Consider the following 21235-nt stretch of genomic DNA (forward strand, 5'->3'; position numbering starts at 1 on the left):
TTCCTTCTATCACCAACCAAGTCCCAGTAGTTCCGGGGTCTAACAAAACCTAACAACAACACAACAGCTAGACAATTGTTTTGCAAAATCTGAAGAAAACACACAAATTAATGTCTCAACCCAGAAATGAAACTAGGGTTCATAGGTTAATTGTGAAGATAAAATGGTAGCAGAGAGAATAGTGTGTGTGCCGGCTTGAACTCCTTGGAAGAAAAGTGGAATATAAATCATAAAGTGACGCTTGGGGAGTTTAATTGGTCCAAGAGAGCTACAACACCAACAGAAATTTCACAAGCCGACTCCCATTTGTTTTACAGTAGATCCCCAACCTATAAGAAGAATGCTCCATCCAGCGTGGAACAGGAACCATGAAGTGCTGCCTGGGATTCTGGAGGAAGGTTGCAGGAGGGTGGAGAATTCCACCCTTCCTCCAGTGTGCTATATTGCACTAAAGGGATGACTAGCAGCTTTGAACCTTGGCACTATGTATTGGTACACAGTAGGGAGCATAGGGGCTGGAGAGTAGGAAAGGAAGAAGGTGTCCTTCTTCATAGCATTCAGTCCCCTTGACCAGAATCCATTCTCTAGGATACTGTAAGCTATTAGGGAGATCAAGCATAACAGTTCTCTCTTTCCTCCCTATTCCTCATGTTGACACCTTTAACATTCTACAAGTCCTGGATTTCAATGAGCACAGGTCCTTTTCAAGCAAAAATGTACATGCCTCTTAATTAACAAACGAGTATACTTTTGCATACTTAGCATGCCTCCCCACCACCCACCAAGTATGCAGGAACCACTACCTTAAATTTTGTGGCCCTGTTTCACTTCCAAACTGAAAGGTATAGGACTACCTACATTAGATGAAATAATATTGCCACCAATGGAGAAAATCCACCCATCTAGTGACTTGCATGCATGTGTAAGCCAGCCCTTTGCCTGCTGCAATTCTCAGTCATACCCCTGATACAGCTGGAATTGCTTCACAACGTTCTCCTCAATGGGTAATTAGTAAAGCACTGCAAAATCTTCAGCCATGCACTTATAGGTTGTCCAGAAACCTATTAGGATAACTGATATTTTACCTAAAATAAAACAGAATTCAAAGTAGCAACCACTACCCAAGGAAAGTATCAAACAATTAAAACAGTTTTTAATCCCCCAAATGAGTCACAGTTAAAACAGCAGAGTCAGCATTAAAAATACCAAGACCAAAAAACCCCCAAGACTGTCTTCACCAGGCAGCGGAAGCTAAAGAGAGAGGGGACGAAAGCAAACCTCCCATGAGAGAGAATTTCACAAGTGGGGGGCAGCCACAAAAAAGGCCCTCTCAGGCACCCCAATCAACCCACGACTGGATGTGGAGAAGGGCCTCTTCATCAGATGTCAGAGTGGGAACAGGTTGATACTAGGAGGAGGTGGTGGTTTAGGGACCCTGGATCCAAGCCATTTAGGGTGTAATAGATAGTAGCCAGCATTCTGAATTAGGTCCAAAAATATACTCGTAACAAGTGCAACTGTTTTAATACAGACAGTATGTTCGCACTTCATAGCTGCTGCATTCTGGAGCAAGTGCAGTTTTCAGAGTCTTCAAAGGGAGGATACACAGAAAGTTGGATCCATTGGTCCTATCCTAAGCCCTTCAACTATGCACATTCCTATGTGTCACATCAGATTTAAAATGTATATCCCCTTCTTAATTTTATGAAATCCCATTCACCTCCTATTCGACTCCTCACAGCCATGTCCCATAAACAATGAACTGCTCCTCATTACTTTTTTTTACTTTTAAAATCCATTCCAACTTGTAGCCTTCCCACTAAACTACTTCTTCCAATCTCCTAAGCCTGTGGGCAGTTAAGCTTGTGAGAAAGGTTTTTTTAAAATTCAGTTACAAGAATAAGTAAATAATAATAACAACAGCAGCAACCACAACAACAATTATTACTGCTCCCTAATCCTGCCATATTTCTTCTTATACTTCCTGAGTTGCCTCTGCCACCCAAAAGAAAGCCATTCCTTGACCTAGCAGACTGGGTCCTATATGAAATGATGCCGTCCAGGTAGACTCACTTGGTGCCTTCATTCTTAAGTTACCACATTTTTATCCACACAAGCCTTTCCACATTAGTTTTATGGCAGTGCCTAGAAGTATTTTATACTGAGTGATTTTATCCCACTGCATTTCAGAGTGTGTGTGTGTTTTAATGGTGCTTCTGTGTTTAATCTACTGGTTTTGTGATTTTGTTTTTAATTATTTGTTAAGTTGCTTTTATTACCAGCTTTGGAAATTTATTTACAAACTGAAAGATGGGTTAAAAATATCTGAAATACATTAATAATTAATAATTTCCTGGAGGAAATGCCTGGAGATTTTTTTTCAAACTGAGATTGAATTTCTGCACGTTGCTTTACCTGACTAAATTCACAGTCCCAATTTCACCTCTTTAATTCACCTTTACTATTTTAACCCAGCCTTGGAAAGCCAGACCTTTAAAGGCCAAAGAGCACAACCCCTTATTTATTTTGATTATTTATTTATTTTTATTTTTATTATTATTGTGTGTTTTCTTCTCTCAGTGTACTCTCTTTTCTTTCTGCTTGTCATTTTGTTGTCATTCTGTAAAAAATGCCAAAACCTTTAAAATAAAGAATATTTTTTTAAAAAAACAACAACACCCAGTAAACTCCAGGGAGTCTCCAAAGACAACCACTATTTGAGGCCATTTCTGTTACTCTCCTAAGCTTGTTGTATCTTCCCTCTCTGCAGCTGGGTTGACAGCATTATACCTTCATACTAAAATACTGTGTTTTCTTTATTTATTACATTTCTTTACTGTATAATAGCTGAAGTAAGTGCAAATAATAACTGGCAATGAGCAATTAACAGGAGACAAAAGAAGTCAGAAATCAAATAAGGCAATTTCCTCAGTATATAGAAATACCAGATGATCACATGTGCAGCGGAGATCAAATGCCATGGGCACCTACTCGATGATGCCCATGATATCGCAGCATATACCCAACACAAATGCTCAGTCAGTGAAGGGGTGACTTGCCCGGGAGCGGAAACTGACTAACATCAAGGCAAATCATGGAAGCCTTTTGATAGTCCTTGTCCCTCAGTGCCAGTTTATTACGCAAGAATGTTGTCATGGGCACTAACTGTGGGCTGAAAAGTGGTATATAAATAAAGTGGTGTATAAATAAACCAAGAGGAGAAGGAAAAGAAAAAAAGGAGGAAAGAATTTTTTTTTAAAAAAAAATGCACATGCTATGATTTGATCATTCAGATAAATCCCACATCTTATTAATTCTACTGTTAGAATTCTGGGGTAAGTAAAAGTGCATCGAGTTCAACAAAAATCCACTACAAATTAAAACCATAAGTTGTGGCAGAAAGTCATAAACTGTCGTAAAACAGGAGCTCATTATTTAGCTAAACAGTGAGGGTTCTATTCACCACAAAATTAATTTCCTCTGGAATCTCATGGGAGATTTTGCAAGGATTAACATATTGGGTGTTGCTGAGTCACTAATCCTACTACAGTACATTTCCAGAAGTTGCCAAACCAGAGGTACACAGATTTGTCAGTAGGAACACCCACAGGTTCCATCCACTGAAACACAGTTGACTACTACACTCATTCACAGCAAACAATAAAAACACGTTCCTGCAAACATTTTTTTTCCACACCTGATCAAAAACACAGAACGTGCCAAAGTAACAAAGCATGATATCTTATCTAGATGGTTTAGGACAGCTCTGGTGCTGTACCAAGTGTTTATTATGGGAAAATAGTGTTTTCAGGGGGTGGGGGAACGCTCTTGAACCTGCACCAGCTCACTTTCTACTGCAACAAATACTTACTGCCCAGTTACTAATTCAGTGCCATTTTTTAACCTGTAGAACTCCTGAGAAAACCATTTTAATCACTCAGGGATCATACAGAAAATGTGATGCTGTGACAATGCTTCTGAACACAACAGCTGGGCTTCTCTTGTCATGGTGAGCTGAGCTGTGGCCTCTTGTGTAAAATAGCTTAAGTGTACACATGTAAGAGGAAATTTAAACATTTTAAAAATCGATGTGAATGTCCAGGCTAGGGAGATTCCGAAAATAACACTGATGGTTAAAAATTAGGGTTGATAAAAATCAATGACTTTTTTTATAAAAAAAAAAATTAGAACAGATTTTTAAATTTAAATCACATTTCAATTTTTTCTTAAAACCAATAGTAAAAAAGGACTCTAGGTCAAAGATATCATCATGATGATTAAATAAAATCTTGAGCAGGGAGTTGGACTCGATGGCCTTGTAGGGTTCTTCCAACTCTGCTATTCTATGATTCTATGATTTAAACTGTGATTTAAATCATTAAAATTGAGTTCTTTGGAGAAGCGATTTAAATCATGATTTAAATCAAATCAAACTTGTTAAAAATATTCTCACCAGCTCAGCAGAGGCATACACAAACTACCATACTTGTTCAAAGCTCTAAGATCCTGGATTCTGCATTCTCTCACCCTTTTCCAGAGTTCAGTTTTGGTGGATTTCTTTTTAAAAAATAGTAATATATATTAATAATCAGCAAAGGCAAAGCTTAAGACAATTATTATTATTATTTATTTATTTATATAGCACCATCAATGTACATGGTGCTGTACAGAGTAAAACAATAAATAGCCAGACCCTGCCACAAAGGCTTACATTCTAATAAAATCATAATAAAACAATAAGGAGGGGAAGAGAATAATAAGGAGGGGACAAACAAATTATGCTTCATGTGAAGCAGCCGTTAATTTTTTTTTAAAAAAAAGAACCCCTAACTGGACATCCCTAAGCAACACTTTGTCCACTTTTCTGATTATGCAAGTTTGTCGTCGATGTGTAACATCTGAAGGTTTTTTGGTTTTTTTTTGTAAATAGATTGACTGTGAAACTCACAATCAAAGGAATGTGGTTATTATTATTATTATTTATTTATATAGCACCATCATATAAATAAATAATAATAATAATAATAATAATAATAATAATAATGTACATGGTGCTGGTTATAGGACATGGTTATAGGACTCAATATGCTTAGAACCTCTCCCCTGAATTCATCAATTGGGAGCAGAGTATCAATCATCTTTGGAAGGCTATACTCTATAAACTTAAAAGTCCTTTGGGTAGTTCTCCTATCAGCATTATCAACCAAGTTGTCCATCTCTGCTCAAAATGATGCCCAGCTGTGAAGTAATGAGACTATAGTGATGGTGTACTACTTTATCATCATGACATACATTAAATAAACAAATTAACATTACACATATGGGGTTTCCTTCCAAAAAATGGGTTCATGAAATTCTATATTGGTCTTATTTGAAATGGAATTTCAATGGAATTTAAGGTTACATAATGCATCCGCAGCAATGCTTGGCTTACATTTAATTCCACTGTTCTAGATATTTTAAACCCGTAGCTGCCAATATGCAATGCAAATATAACATTTCTTGATGATATGCAGTTCATTCCAGTTGTTTTTAGAATGTTTTTAGGATGTTTTAACAATGTATATTATGTTCTTAATTCAGTTTTATGTATTTTATATTTACTGTTGTTCCCTGCCTCAATCAAAATGGAGAAGCATAATAATAATAATAATTCAAAAACATCTTTTCTGCAGCCCCAGACCTGAGCTAATCAGCCACCAGAAACATTATTTGAAGTGGTAAAATACAATACCCTTGCCAGAGTTGTGTTTGGTATATTCCTCAACCATTAGCCCAGTAATGCCCTTTGCATATTTACGTTACTTGGGCAATTTCAACAAAGTCTGACACTAGTAAGATATTTCAATGTTTGTGTTATCATGCAAGAAAGTTGACTCCCAAGTCATACAAATTAGCCAGTGAATCAGCAGATCATTCTCTCTCAGTACCTCCTCTCTAGCTAGGAATTCCCACCCACCCACCTGCCCATTTGAAACAATTTAAGCCTCTTGCTCCCACTGCAGCACAGGTAAAACCTATACGACACAAATAAATACAGCACAGACTTTTTACAAGAATAAAAAAAGAGCAGCTTATTTACGAGACTTTATATGCCTGCATCAAGATATATGAGTACAGGCAGTGATACAGCTCAGTAAAAGACTTTAGAAAGCCACCTCTGGGTTGTTAATGTGGGGGTAGAGGGGAGAGAATGTATATACATCTACATGTGGATGCATAATAACGACTGCATTTCTACACACATTTTAACAAGAAATTGGCCATTTATTTATCAATAAATGTGTAGTAGCATGTGGCAATCAAAATCCTATTTCTTGGGGAGGGGGTGGTTTAAACTGGGTTGAGGGCTTTTAATGCATTGAGGGTGAGGGTTTTCAATGGAACTGTTTTATATGTGATTGTAAAGCGCAACGATACCAGAAATGGTGAGGTGGCGCTATAAAAATGTTTTAAATAAATAAATAGTTCATTTGGTTGTGTGCATATCTTCAGCGTACGTAGCCAGTTTCTTAATAAAGCCTGCAGAAAAATGACAAGCTGACCTTGGACAGTCTCTCTCTTAGCCTAACCGACCTCACTGGACCCGTTCACACATCGTGATAAGCCATGCTCAAAACAAGTCACGGCGGGATGGTTAATTGCTCGCTAAACCACACTACTGACAACAGACAATCAGGTGCTTCCCAGTTCATCATGGTTTGTTTCCCTCTTCAGCCTCCCAGCATATGTTGCAGAGGCCTTTGCAGCACAACCCATCTATACGCAGGCTGTGATGAGATTCCACACACACCCCAACACTCTCTCTCTCTCTCTCTCTCTCTCACACACACACACACCGCTTTTTGACCTGTGAAGCACTTGCTTTGACATAAATAAGCCAAACTATTATTTGCCTTACTTTTCAGGATGAGGTTTTTATTTATTTTCTTTAACACTTAAAAAAAAAAAGCCTACTTGGCTGCTCTTCATAGCCAAGGAAGGGTCAACATTCCTCTTCCTAGCACAGACATCCATGCTTACCTCTGGGTAAGTGCACACAGCCCTAATTTGGGAGCATGGCAATTTGGATTTATACTTTCCACCCTCATGTTTTCATGCCAAAATTTGCACACACCTCATGGGAGGGGAGGTTAAGAAGAGAAAAATGAGACTTTTCTTCTATTTTAATCACTTCCCCCACGCAGGGTGGGGGATTTTGGCTTGAGAATAGGAGGGGAAAAGCTTAAGCACACACACACACACCCCAAATCACCACAGTCCCAAATTGGGGCTATGCACACTTAGCCAGAGTAAGTCAATCACATATACACACGTAGCTGTGATAATTAGGACCACAAGGGGATAAAGCTAGTCACTGTCAAATGAAGCCCCAATCTGGAGTGGGGGGCAGAGGGCATTGCAAGGAGCAGTTGAGTTTTTTGGCCAGGCATCTCTGTAGCCTTTCCAAACAAGCCATGCACAAGCCATCATCCTGGGTTTGCACATCATGACAAGCCATTTTAAAACAAGCCACTCTGTACAACCCAACAAGCCATGGGTTCCCAGGTGGCTTCTGTATGGTTAATAGGCATGGGTAACACTTAAGCCATGGTGCCAGGTTCAGACAACATGACACGCCACTATGAAACAAACGAAGTTGACAAACCATGTGGATTCTTATGTTGTGCAAACCAGGTCACTGAATCGTTGTACAGTTAAAATGCTGGAAAGGAAAGTGGGAAGGTACCATTCACAAGGGAAGGGAAGGAGGGGGACTTCCAAGTACATAATATTTCTTTTGTTGGTTTGTTTATTTATTTGTTTGTTTTAAATTAAGCACTTTGTTGTAGATTTTTAAATTGAGAATTCTGAAAGTGTTGTTTCCTGGGGACACTTCCAAACTACTAATCTCAACCTGGTATCTGCACCCTGTTGCAACTTACTTTATTCTTGTATGCCTGGAAGTCTCCTCTCTTCTTTTTCATGACTAAAATGCTGCTCTGGGTTTCTTGGAAGAATGGTCAGTTACAAATGTAGGGCATACAGTGTAACTATGAAATGATATCCAGAATGGCATCCCTCTCTTTTATTCTGCGTAGAATTTTGTGGCATCCTCACAGAAAAACGCCATTCACTTATGAATGGTCTAAGAATAAAGTCTTAACTTGCTGCACTGACATAAGCTAATCAAAAAAACAAACTCATAATAACACCGACTTTCTGGGTAGGGCTTACTTGGTGCTTAATCAGACATGATCAGTACTATTTATGGCCTGTGACTCCGGCACGCAAATTCCTTTCAAGTAACCTCAAGGAAGTTAATGTTATTGACACCATCCTTTACACTAGCATCTTAAATCCATTTAATTCCAAGGCTATAACTAGTTTTATCATGCAGCAGTTAACAAAATGGTTGAGAAAACACAAGCAAGCCACAATATTAATTATTAAAATAAGCATTAATGTCACCATGGAGGAAAAACATACTTTACAGAGCAGGAAGGTTGAAAACTTGTGTTCTCTTTTCCACTATCCCATTTTTGCATAGCCCTAAGCAAAACAAAACCTTGTTTTGCAAAGGGTGATATTGAATCTATGCAAATATAGCTGTTCAATTATATTCGTAAAAGACGACTGACATGCTTTTAGCACCCCAAGGGAACTTGTTTACAGCCCCAGTTTGCAGGTTAATACCAGAAAGTTAAACTAGAGGTTAATTAAGTCCATCTGGTTGCAAATGACTCTGGAATGCTCACAGAATGCAGCAATATTCCAATTAGAGAACAAAACTAAATTAAATTAAATTAAGTAAAAAATTGTTACAATGAGGCAGAGATTATTATGCATAATATTAATTAATTAGGGCACAGAGTAAGCATATAGAATCATAGAATAGCAGAATTGGAAGGGGCCTATAAGGCCATTGAGTCCAACCCCCTGCTCAATGCAGGAATCCACCCTAAAGCATCCCTGACAGATGGTTGTCCAGCTGCCTCTTGAATGACTCTAGTGTGGGAGAGCCCACAACCTCCCTAGGTAACTGGTTCCATTGTCGTACTGCTCTAACAGTCAGGAAGTTTTTCCTGATGTCCAGCTGGAATCTGGCTTCCTTTAACTTGAGCCCGTTATTCCGTGTCCTGCACTCTGGGAGGATTGAGAAGAGATCCTGGCCCTCCTCTCTGTGAGAACCTTTTAAGTATTTAAAGAGTGCTATCATGTCTCCCCTCAGTCGTCTCTTCTCCAGGCTAAACATGCCCAGTTCTTTCAGTCTCTCTTCATAGGGCTTTGTTTCCAGTTATTTTGGCAATAAGCCAAGAATCCAGCCTGACTGTTCGTTATTCAGGAAGAAGCCAACCCTACAATAACATCATCTGGCCAAAGGAACTTGGATGACCTGGAAAAATGCTGGGGGCGGGGGGAACAGGGACAACGACCCTTGTTTTTGTTTTCCATTGCTCCAATTGGAAAAATTATAAATTTTATTTGGGATCTGGAGAACACAACTAGTTCTGTTCACCTAGGACGACTCTGGATTTCTGCTTATCAAAACAGCAGCACCCCATAGCATGCCTGAAAACAACCTCAATTGAAACGCACGCACGCACGCACGCACAGGCAGTTCCTGCTAAAAGCTAGCTAAGAATGAGCTGTGAGACAGAGCATCCCAGTCTTGCATCATCCATGAACTCATAAGAGGAGCCAGGTTTTTTCTTACCTTAGCCTTTCATCAGTAATATGGGGGTTACTGGCTCTCCTTACATAGTTATTGTAAGAATTATTTGAGATAATGTACCTGAATTGCTTTAGACAGTCTAAATTGCTCTATTAAAGCTAAGTGTTATTTTAATCCAGGGATGGGGAGTGTGTGACCCGCCATATGTTGTTGGACTGCAACTCCCATCAGCCCTAGCCAGCAAAGTCAATGGTGAGGGATGATGGGAATTGAAGTTATCTGAAGGGACACACGTTCCCCATCTCTGTTTCAATCGGTACAACAAACTCCAATGTTTTTGCTCTTTGTTAGCTCTGATTTGCCTGTCCAAACTCAGACCTTGTGGCAGCCTCCTTCTGACTATACATCGAAATTGCTATGGCTGAGCTCATCACCTTGGCCAGAAACCTAAGTGCTCTCCACAGTTTCCAGTCTTAGGCTAAGGCAATAAATATAGTTTGTTGCATCCACCAACAACACACTCTTTGCAGGGAAAAGACAACAAGCTCACTAATGGCAGAAGCAAAGCTTGCAGACTGAGATTGATACAGTTTCCACTGTCTTACCTTCAGATGTTTTCCAACGTTTCCACAAATCTTCAATGGTGATGTGTTTGTCTTCCCTGTGTAGGTGGTTGTGTTTATTAGAAGCGTCTTTATATTTCATATCTTGTCTGATAAACTAGAAAAGAGGAAGAAGCATAAGTCAGATAGTCTTTGCAGCTTAGACACTAGTTGTGGTGGTGTTCAAAGATTAACTTCCAGGATGACCCACCTAATTCCTTCTTACTTTCACTTACCATTCTTAGTACTTCAGTTGTAATTACGTGCTTATTACAGAATAGAGAAAACAGCACTATTAACCCCAATGGCTTCAGCCTAGGAATGGACTACATGGCCTTTCTATAAAACTTTAAATCCTATCATTTCTTGCATCAGTATCAGTTCATCGACACATGTGTATGCAAACAGAAACAAGACACATGCGAACAAAATAGGTCATTACAGTGTAAATCTAAAACTGGAGGAAGACAAAAATCGGGGAGAAAATGGGGGCTGAAACAATGACAGCAGAAAGTCCTGTAAGTTGTGTGAATTCATAATTTCTCAGCCAAGGGCTTCTGAAGAAGGGAAATTGAAACTGGCCAATGCAATCCAACCTCCAGGTTACCAACTGGGTAGAAATACTATGCTAAGTTAGTCCTTTTTGCAAAGCACTAAGAGCTCAAGGAAACATACCAAATGTCCCAAATTCTTCCTCTTTTTTAAGTGTACTGTGTCTGTGTTTGAGAACATGCTGCTTTCAGTTTTGTTCAAAAGAGAGCCTTATTGTTTTTGACACAACAGTAGCAGCATGGCAAAAGCAAGCAAATGGCAGCCAAATATTGGTGCTTCATGCGCAGAACAGGAAATGGGAGGTCCTTTATTTTTCCTGCTTTGGGGGAAATAGTATTTTTTTATTTGACCCTCTCAAGAAATCAGTCTTAACAATGAAGGTAGTATTCTTATAAAATGCAAAGATGAGATTATGAGAACAAGAATAGACATGCAAAGGTATGTGGTAAACTTAACAATGAGGCGAATGTGCTCCAAATATTTAATTCTACTCAGCACCAGGTCCTAAACATGTCTTTACAGTTGTACAAACATTTCAAGACCTGTTCTGATATTACATTTCCCCAGCTGAAATACAGAAGCAATGGCCAAAAACGGAAAACCTTATTACGTCAGAAACTTCCAGAGTCCATGTTACAGGATTTGCAAAACTGGCTTGAAAGTTCAGCAAAATTCATGTGTTGAATTTTTGTAGCAATGAAATAAAGACTGATTAATGCTTACAGCAAAGTGGATTGTCCCATTAACCTGGGGTGGATGAATAACATTTTTAAAAAAATGTTCTTCTACATAAATTTTCTTTCAGTCAAAAACTAATACAAAGGGCAGGGCAACAGTTACTTCTTACTGACAATGATTTCTATATTGGTTTAAAACTGTAGCAGAGAATTAAAAATGGCACACACACACACACACACACACCTCCCTCTGTTACACCATAAGGCCAGACAAAAACTCAGGTTCTTCTATGTTTTTTTTCAAATTGTCAAAAACATGACTATAGGAACATCTCTTTATCAAAAAGGGTAGCAAGGAAAAATACACTTGGTTTTGCTAGCACTGCTCATAACATTTCAGCATTTCGTTACGTATTTCCCTTTTCAAAGAATGATCACAAGAGCTATTATAAACCACAGAAGGTCCAGACGTCAAACATCCGTCTCTAAAATCAAGTATTTATCAACAGAAAAGGCTAATTTTGGATAGTGTTCTGAAGTTTATGATTGAGAGAACTAGCTCCTCACTCCCTCACAATACCTTCACTACTAGATCTGTGTCCTACCATGCCCTCATTCTCCTTGACTGCTCTACTGCCTTTGATAAAGCTGTCCACTCTCTCCTTGTTACCCTTCATAACCCAGGCTTCCATGCCCTCAGGTACCTAGCTGAAAAAGTATCCTGAGTTTCCAGGGTAGAAAGTTCCTCTCCTTCCCCAATCCAAATTGGAAACTTTCAGGGATCTGTTCTTTGTCTCCCCTTCTACATGTGGGCCCCCTTTGTACTACCTATATGCTCTCTCCAGAACATTTGCTCCCTGTCTAATTCCACACCTTCAACTGTATGTCAGATATTTCTGTCTCACTTGTACTCAATATACTCCTCATCTTTCCTCTCAAATCTTCATCTCTTTGTATATTCTATATACATTAGCAATGTCACCAACCAACCCTGTTGATCTGGCACAACGTCTTAGCTTGTCTCCTCCATTGGTTCCCATATTCAGTCATTTCACTTGGTCCCTTGGCATGTCCTCTAGTTCATGCTCTGGTCATTTCCTGCCTCACCAATCCACAGCCTTTTCCTCAGCCACACCTCACTCCTTACACCTCTATCCAGAATTCTGTCACCAAAATCATTCACATACCTTAGCATTCAAACGACAGTGGTGACACTGATTTCCTGGCCACTCCTGCATCCAGCACAAACTCTTCCCTCTTAGATGCAAAACCATCCATGGTCTTGTCCCCTATCTCTTTGTCTTCAGAACTCTGCACATAACCTTTACTCCTCCTGACCCACTACTCTCACGCACCCAAAGGTTTCCTGTACCCTTAATACACCACACTTTTTCTCCATGGTACTCCCTCTCCCTCTCCTAGTAAACCTCCTCCTCAAAACCCAGATTAGTCCTCAGCCCCTACTGAACTTGCAAAGGTTCTTCCTGTTATCTTTGCCACCATCATTCTGCCTGATCACTGTTGTCTCCCTGTCTGAATCTATAATTAAAGAGGATGTGTCTGCCTGTCCAATTGTCTGCACCATAGCACCAAGACCATGAAACCCTGGATGCCTGAAATTTGGCATACATACTAAGGGGACACTAGGGGTGTACACAAGTGTCCATGTGGCTGAAGCCTGAAGTATAATCTTCAGCCATTTACTTGAAGGCTTCACTGTAAACTAAGGGCTATTCCAACCTGTGCAAAATTGGGTCTGTTCACTATTAAGTAATAAAAGCTTACTATAGTTCAGCCAAGCTAAGCAGTTTTAATTCCCACTAACCAAAAGGAGTAATTGAACTTTCCCATTCAAATAAATGGGACTTAGAAGTTATTAGCTTTGATTGAATCACAGCCAACCATTTTAGTTAAAATACAAAAACATCAATAATGCATTTGGGATCTTTAGACTGCAATCTTATTCACACATACATCCCACCGAACTCAATGGAACTTATGTGTGGGTAAGCATGTATAAAATAGCATTAAGCACTTTTAGAAGTTCTAAGTTATTTCTAGACCCTCATCCTGTATCATCTTTGACTCAGTTTTTCAGATATACAGGTTGAAAACCAGGAGGCCACCTGCGTCATTTTCAATGAAGGTACTGGAGACAGAATTTCATTTCTGTCATTTCCCCCCAAATCCACCAGTGCTTCTTTAAATAGAAGCAGCATGAAATAACGATGCTTCTCTTTAAAATATTTTCAGTTCATAATATCTGATAGCTCGTTCTTCAGTTTAAACATCAGGGTGATTTATTATATTTAACATGGCTAAGATTACAAAGAGAGAGAAAAGTAAACCAGCAGTGCATGAAAACCATGTGGCACCACAATCTGCAAGTTAATACCCCTAGACAAATCGAAAACTACAACTAAGTACATTAATTAGAGGCTAGACTCAACCTCTACATAAGCATAAGTTTTCTACAACTGATTAAGGTTAGGGAGAAGCACAGGACTTAAAATAAAAGTTAATAATTGATCCTGCTGCCAACAAACCATAAAGGTTCCTACTGTTTACATGTTACTTTCATTACTCCTTATTAATGTTCTATAACAGAGAGGGCGCATTTGTTTCCTGCTTTTGAGGTCAAGTTATTCTCCTTCATTCCTTTCACTGGATTTCAGGAAGCATTCCAGTGTCTGAGGAGGTCTCCCAGTCGTCCCTTTAACAAACTCAGCAGCTGCAGCCTTCCCCAGCTTCATTTGCAGTTTCTTCCACTTGCACCCCCACTTCCTGTGAATCCTTTAGACCCAAAGCCAGCAAGGAAGGTGAAGGGCGGTGGAGGGCTACAAATGAAAGACGGGGAGGCTGAAGCTGTGCAGTTTTTTAAAGCAGAGAAATCTCTGGCGCAGAGATGTAACCGGGGATTTCTGGTACGGGGGGGGGGGGGCGCTTGTTGTGGTGAGAAAATCAAATGCTTTCCAAGCGCTTTTGCTCCTTATTCTCAAAAACAATGGAAGTGCCCAAACTTTCACAATACACACAGTCATTCAACTGCAAGGTTTTTGTTTTGTTTTTGTTTTTTTTAAAAAAACACAAGTCTTTGATTGAAGCAGTAAGATCTTCTTAAAATTAGGACCTGCACTTTGAGCATAACAACCACAGGGTACATTTCCTTTTACTTGAAATGTTCTTGTTTGCCTCCAAGCCTGCTCTTGTTTTAGCAAGTACTCCTAGGCAAGGAAAATAAATGGTATCCTCAAAAGCTCCCGATTCAATATTGCTTGGGAATAGCGGGGAGAGTTGCAACACGCTGCAGGAAGCGAAATGGGAATGTTTAAAAGTTAACAATACCAATAGCTACAGATCTTCCTACGCTAGCCAATTGCATTGCTCCATAAGAACAACGCCTTTTCAGACCATAAACCTAACACAAAAAGATCAACAACTCACATGGCACTTGAGCAGAGGAAATTTGTTAAAATGGGCTTTGCATGGGTCAAAGATAATTTAAATTACCAGTTAAGTGTAGAAAGACTCATAATTGCAAGCAGACTCACTTGCCTTCAAAACCAGCAGCTACCTATGCTAGTTCCTCACTACCACATTAAGCTGTTTTGGCACTGAATGCAGGAGCAGTTCCAATGGCCTTGGGATGCAATTTTCACAAAGTGGCCCAACAATGGCCTAGTTCAGATAACACGTTAAACCATGCTGCGTAACCACAAAATGGTTAAGGAATGCATTAACCCAGTGGTTCCCAAAGTGGGCGGTACCGCCCCCTTGGGGGCAGTGGGATTGCATAGGGGGCGTTAAGAGGCAAAGGGGCAGCGGTGGGGGACACTCAAGGTGGTCTTTTCCATACCAGGAGTTCTGGTTATAGAAAGAAATTTCTGATGGCTATCCTGCACTATGGAGAGTGGTTCAGAAGCTCCTGGTTGCATTTCTAACATCATATTTGGTGGGATGTGGTTTTAGTGTGGTCTGCCTACTTCTCTCCAAGCAAAGAAATTGACTCCAGATTACTAAATGTGGTGATTCAAGACTCATGTTAAGTGACTTTAAATCAGACATTGGGAAACTGGTATCACTTCATCAAAAAATTCACATTAAGAATTTACAGAATAGTGAGGTACTCTACCCTAGTTACTAAATGTGATATCTAATATTCTTGCTAAATGACTATCGGACTTTGAAAAGATGATTATCACTGGATCAAGTTCATCAATTATGTTTAATTGAATAAACTAAAAAAATGCAATTGAGTTTTGAATAAATATTCAATTACTTGTTACTGTTTTGAATTTTATTGTTATTATCTTCCTTAGTTGAAAACTGCTATTCTGAATAATGATTTTTATAGTGTAGGGAAGGGGGCACTGGGCATGAGTTTGTGGAACCAAGGGGGCAGTTACCTGAAAAAGTTTGGGAACCACTGCATTAACTTTAATGCATCCCCGTAACCATTTTGAGGTTAAGCAGCATGGTTTAGTGTGTTGTCTGAACCAGGCCTTTGGCTGCTGCACCCTCACACCAATTTTCTGGGAAACTCTTTGCATAGCACTGCTTTGCTACAACAGACAGGGGCTTTAAATTTTAATAATGTGATATTTAAAAACTTTTCTGCCACCATACTATTACTTATCTCCAAGAACGCTGACATATGAGAATTAGAATATTAAAAGGATTGCTTTATTTATTTCAAAGATGTGTATGTTGCCTTATATCAAAATAAAACATAGATTATCAAAATCAATAAAATCGCAACCAAAACTCAAAACATTAAAACAGCAACAATTAAAAAAATGCAGAACATCATAAATCAAAAACACCTTAATGTAAAAAAAAAAGTGTTTAAATGCCAATAAAGAAGGGGCCATCTGTTTCTGACGAGAAAGGGAGATCCACAAATATGGGTCCACAGCCTTTCTCTCGTGCTTAATAATCTAATAAACCTGATAAATCTTGAGAAGCCTCCAAAGCTGATCACAAGACCTCTATAGGTGTGGGCAGTCTTTCAAATAAACTGGTCATAAACCATTTAGAGGAGGGGTGCATAACTGTGGCAGGTTTAGGGGCTAATTCCTCTCCCAGGACCCACCAGGGGGCTGCAATCCTCGACGCTCATTTTGCCACTGAAATTCCTGAGAGGCTGCCTCAAAGGTTTCCAGGAGTGCAATTTTTCTTGAAAAACTGTGTGTCTGGTTTTAAACAAAACAAAACTTTTTTGTTGTTGTTGTCCCAGTTAATTTCAGTGCTAGCAGAGCAGCAAGAGCTGCAAAAAAAGCCAGGGGAGGGGGGCATTAACAGCACTTTAAATTGGGCTCAGAATAAAATGAGAAATAAAGCCTAGTAAAAGTCAAAACAACAGAACAGCATCAGCCTTAAGTAACATATTGTCGGGTATCCAGCCATGCCAGACTGAATGTAGTCAAACAAAGAACTCAATCTCCAAGTAAATGGGTTTTATTAGGTGAAGCAATCAGTCCTTCAGCAATTCAGATCGCAATCTTGATCAGGTTCTGATAACCTTATGCTAAGATCCCTAACTAAACTGACTAGTTTACCTAAAGATCCCCATCTAGTTTATCTAAAGATCCCTTTTAGGGATGCACAATGATAGAAGAGAAAGTTGTTGCAATTCTGACACCAGTCTACAGCACAGAACCTGAAAGGCTTTCTCAGCCTCACCCTCAGGGAGGCTCTTCCTCCGGTGATGGGCCAACCTGGTAGAACACCTTACATCCTTACACTGCTGCTCCTCTTGACTCTATGCTGAGCCTCATGTCTGTCATGCTCACCTCCTATTTATTTATAATATACATTAACTGTTTTTCTTTAAAGTGTGCAAATGGATGTATATAAAATGAACATTTGGCAATGTCTTAGAGTTCACCTTGCCTGACTGTTAGCAGCTCCCTAGGGTCTCAGGTAGAGAGGTTTTTCCAAGGACCCACTGCCCAATTTATAAGGGAGACATCTAACACCTACATAAGGGATAGTGCCAAACATACCATTTGTAATGCAGCATTAATTCTTTTTTTATTAATATGCATCTCAGAAAAAGCCCTTCTAATTCTCAGAAATACCAGTTATCCTAAAATCGTCACTCATACTTATACATTTGAAAAAGTATGAGATTCTAGCCATTTAATGAACTGATGAACCATACAGAACCTATATTCACCCCACTGCTTCCAGTCTGCTTTAGAATCAAGCCTTTACCTAGCACAGGGAGAGGGTCAGAGTCAAGAAGCCTCCTAGTTACACCTCCCACCTTGTTATACAAGCTGCCCTAAATCAAGAGGAGCAGAAGCAGCTGAGCAATTCACACCTTCTACCGCCTTTTACAAGGACTGCTGCATTGAGCCAGGCGAGGCCAAGGAGTGAGGGTCACGTTTATACCAACTGCAGCCTTCCTGTACCATGGGCTACATTCTGTATTCTTAAATATTCAGCTTTGTACCTGGTAGTATTAAAAATAATTTCACAATTTCTTGTTTGTCCCTCAAACCAGACACCTACTGTTTTCAAAATTATAGTAAGATTTACACTTGGAAAAAAGGTCACAACTCCTTGAACATCCTTTAAAGAACAATCACAGTCCCCATTCCTTTTAAAGTAAACTGAAGTATTATTATTTTCTCTCCATCACGAATTATAAACAGAACTGTCAACTTTTTACAGGACAGTGATAATGCCAAACAGTTATTTATCCACCAAACTATGTCTACATTTTAAAAGTTTAACATATAACATTATACACTGCAAGAATTTTAAGAAAATATTTTCTTGGCCTGCTAGAAAAACTTTTTAACAGCGGCTTATGAATATAGAAGAATTTCCTAGAGTGATACGATGAAAAAAAATTTGTAGAGAAAGCAAATAGTAGCAGGGTGTAAAAAGCAGCATATGACAGCAAGTGATAAATAGTAACACAGCACAGACAGCTGGTTATGCCAAAGAATCAGAGCTACAACTATTCAAAGCTTTTTTTTTTTTAAGTGTTTTAGCAAAGTAGGCATAGAAAATCAAATGACAAGTTTCTCTCTCTCTCTGCTTCACTAATAATCTTCACACACCCTACTAAATATAGAATTTCAGTAGTATACTCATATTACAAGTTAAATCAAAGTACTTTGTCAACAAAAATATAGATTACTATTTACTGTTAAAACTTTGCACAAGTTGGGAACAATACGTTCCATCATCATGATTGTGTAGATATTATTTTCTCTCTTGTGGTTGATGCTTTTTTTGGGGGGGGGGGGGAACTATAACTATATTTACAAGTTTTCCCCTGTGCAGCATTGTACCTTTCGATCAAGAAAACGCTAACATTAATCAGCCTCGCAGACAAATGAACCTGTCTATTTGAGATTTCCATTTAATCATAACTGAAAATGATAAACAAAATTTACAAAAATCTATTCATGATATTAATAGAAACTGTTATGGCTATTTGTACTGCGCTCCAACATGGAAATAATAGAAGCTTCAAGGCTGATAGGAAGATGATGATGATGATGATGATGATGATGATGATGATGATTATAGCACCATAATGTACATGGTGCTGTACAGATTACACAGTAAATAGCAAGACCCTGCCGCATAGGCTTACAATCTAATAAAGTTGTAGTAAACAATAAGGAGGGAAAGAAAATGCAAACAGGCACAGGGAAGTGTAAACAGGCACTGGGTAGGGTGAAGCTAATACAAATAAATAAGAAGTTAACTAGATTTCCCAGGGACTTATTTCCAACCTAATCTTAGAATCAAACACTGAACATAAAGTCAAAGGTATGTTCATTATTAATTAACATTTCTGTTTTTTATGAACCTCTTTCAAAATATGCTTCCTGTTCAGTTATTTTTCTCTGATGGAGTTTCCTTCCTCTGGCAGAATTTTATTTTAATACAGTTGTCAGCAACCCATTAAAAATAATTACTAGGCAAACCAGCAGAATATAATGGAGAAGGTTTTTTAAGTGGATAAGCAGCAAAGTCAACACTTTATATAAAACTAAACATTTAAAAACATCATGAAAAAATGATTACATCAAGGAAGTTGCATGCATACAAAGGTTCTAAACATTTCACTATTATTACTTTATAATAAAAATATTAAGCATGCTGTGCTTGGATCATAATAGTGTTAGAAGTTACTACTTTCATTAGTTGTGTCTACAATATAACTCCTATAACTAGCCAAACTACAGCTTTTTTGTAGTTGTCACTTTTTCTTTGGTATGCAGTTAAACGATCACGAGTAAAATTAACCCTGATTTGGGAGTTTTTCCTAATGTTTTGCGTATGCAATTCTCGCTGCCACAAAAAGATACAAAAGTGTATAATGGATACTTAGCAGCTTAATAGATTTTAACAAAAATCAATAAATAAAACAATAGAGCAGGTGAAGGCTGTAACTGAAATACTTCATTTATGGTGTCTTTGATGAAACGATCACACACACACACACACACACACAGAAAGAAATGAAAAGCCCAGGGTAAGGGCCGAAAGCGGCATTCCCTTTGCCTATCCCAGTTGTTTTACTTTTGTTTGTTTCAGCTGGACCATCACATCTCTGCCTAAGGAAGGAAACTGAAGACCAGCTGTGGGGAGTGGGGAACTGAAATACAGGGTGGACAATAGATAAGCTTGGGCAACATGTAGGATTTCATATGCAAAAACTGGACACTTCCTGTTGATGCAAAGAATAAGGGTCAAAATGGTTGTGATGAGGCAGCCATGTGTATTTATGCACAGCTGATCCAGCTCCATATAAAGTGTGAGGGGGTGCTACTTATCATTTAAAAGGAGCATGTAGGTGGGGAAAGCAACACACCCTTCCACTCGCCTTACTCTGCTGCTCTCTGTTGTTTCAAGCACTTTTCTCCCCAGCCCATCTTCTACAATTAGAACTGGGCTGGGGAGAAAAGTGCTTGCGAATGGAGCAGAATGGGTAGGTTTAGCCCACTTGTAAAAAGCCCTCATTGGCATCAATGGAGGCTTTTTAAATGTTTCATTGGAGTCAGAAAGGGAAGACTTTTGGGGGAGAGCAGTCACAGTGATGGGGAACGGAGGGGATAGCCCTTCCTTCTCCAGCCAGTGCCCCCAACACTGCAATTAGGCTTTGAAAAGCCTTCCACTGACATTAATGGAGGCTTTTTAAACACCTCATTGCAGTGTGGGAGAGTGTTCCAATACAAAGTTTATCCATATTAAGACCTCCTCCCGAACAGAGGCAACTATTGGGCATTTCCAAAACATATGGTTGAAAGACTCATTAGGTGTATTATATCTCCAACAATAATACTGTTAAGGCTGGTACCCCATGGTTCAAATTGGGTGGGGCAATTCACGCAGGATCTACAGGACTGCTTTATAATGGTTTATAACAGTATTCACAACTGTTGGGGCCCATGATACATTCCATATACCATTTTCAAACCGCTTTTCAAAGTGCCGGGTGCCCCACGAACACGAGGTGCGCTACGGGCGAGAGGCGGCCCCCTTCCGGCCGCGCTCCGCTCCTGAGACGGACGGCTCTCCTCACCGCGCCAGGCGGGGACCCGGCGCGGCTAGCCGAGGCCAACCGAGGCTCCTCGGCGCTGCGGTATCGTTCCGTTTAGGGGGGATTCTGACTTAGAGGCGTTCAGTCATAAGCCTGGTGTAAATCTGGCCTAAGTCCTCTTCCTTAGTGTCTTGCAAATGTTCCACATTTTCTCTGTCTTTATTAAACTGAACAGAAG

The 21235-nt window shown here is 39.3% G+C and overlaps 1 protein-coding gene across 1 annotated transcript in view; it reads right to left on the reverse strand.

Moving 5' to 3' along the window:
• Window positions 1-21235, reverse strand: part of STIM2 (stromal interaction molecule 2) — a 75546-nt gene that overhangs the window by 17159 nt on the left and 37152 nt on the right. Inside the window, exon 3 of the mRNA XM_063135119.1 lies at window positions 10261-10375. Within this exon, the coding sequence (XP_062991189.1) occupies window positions 10261-10375 (115 nt within the window). The remainder of the gene's footprint in view (window positions 1-10260; window positions 10376-21235) is intronic.

This window comes from Elgaria multicarinata, chromosome 10, assembly GCF_023053635.1.
Source record: "Elgaria multicarinata webbii isolate HBS135686 ecotype San Diego chromosome 10, rElgMul1.1.pri, whole genome shotgun sequence".
Lineage (NCBI taxonomy): Eukaryota > Metazoa > Chordata > Lepidosauria > Squamata > Anguidae > Elgaria > Elgaria multicarinata.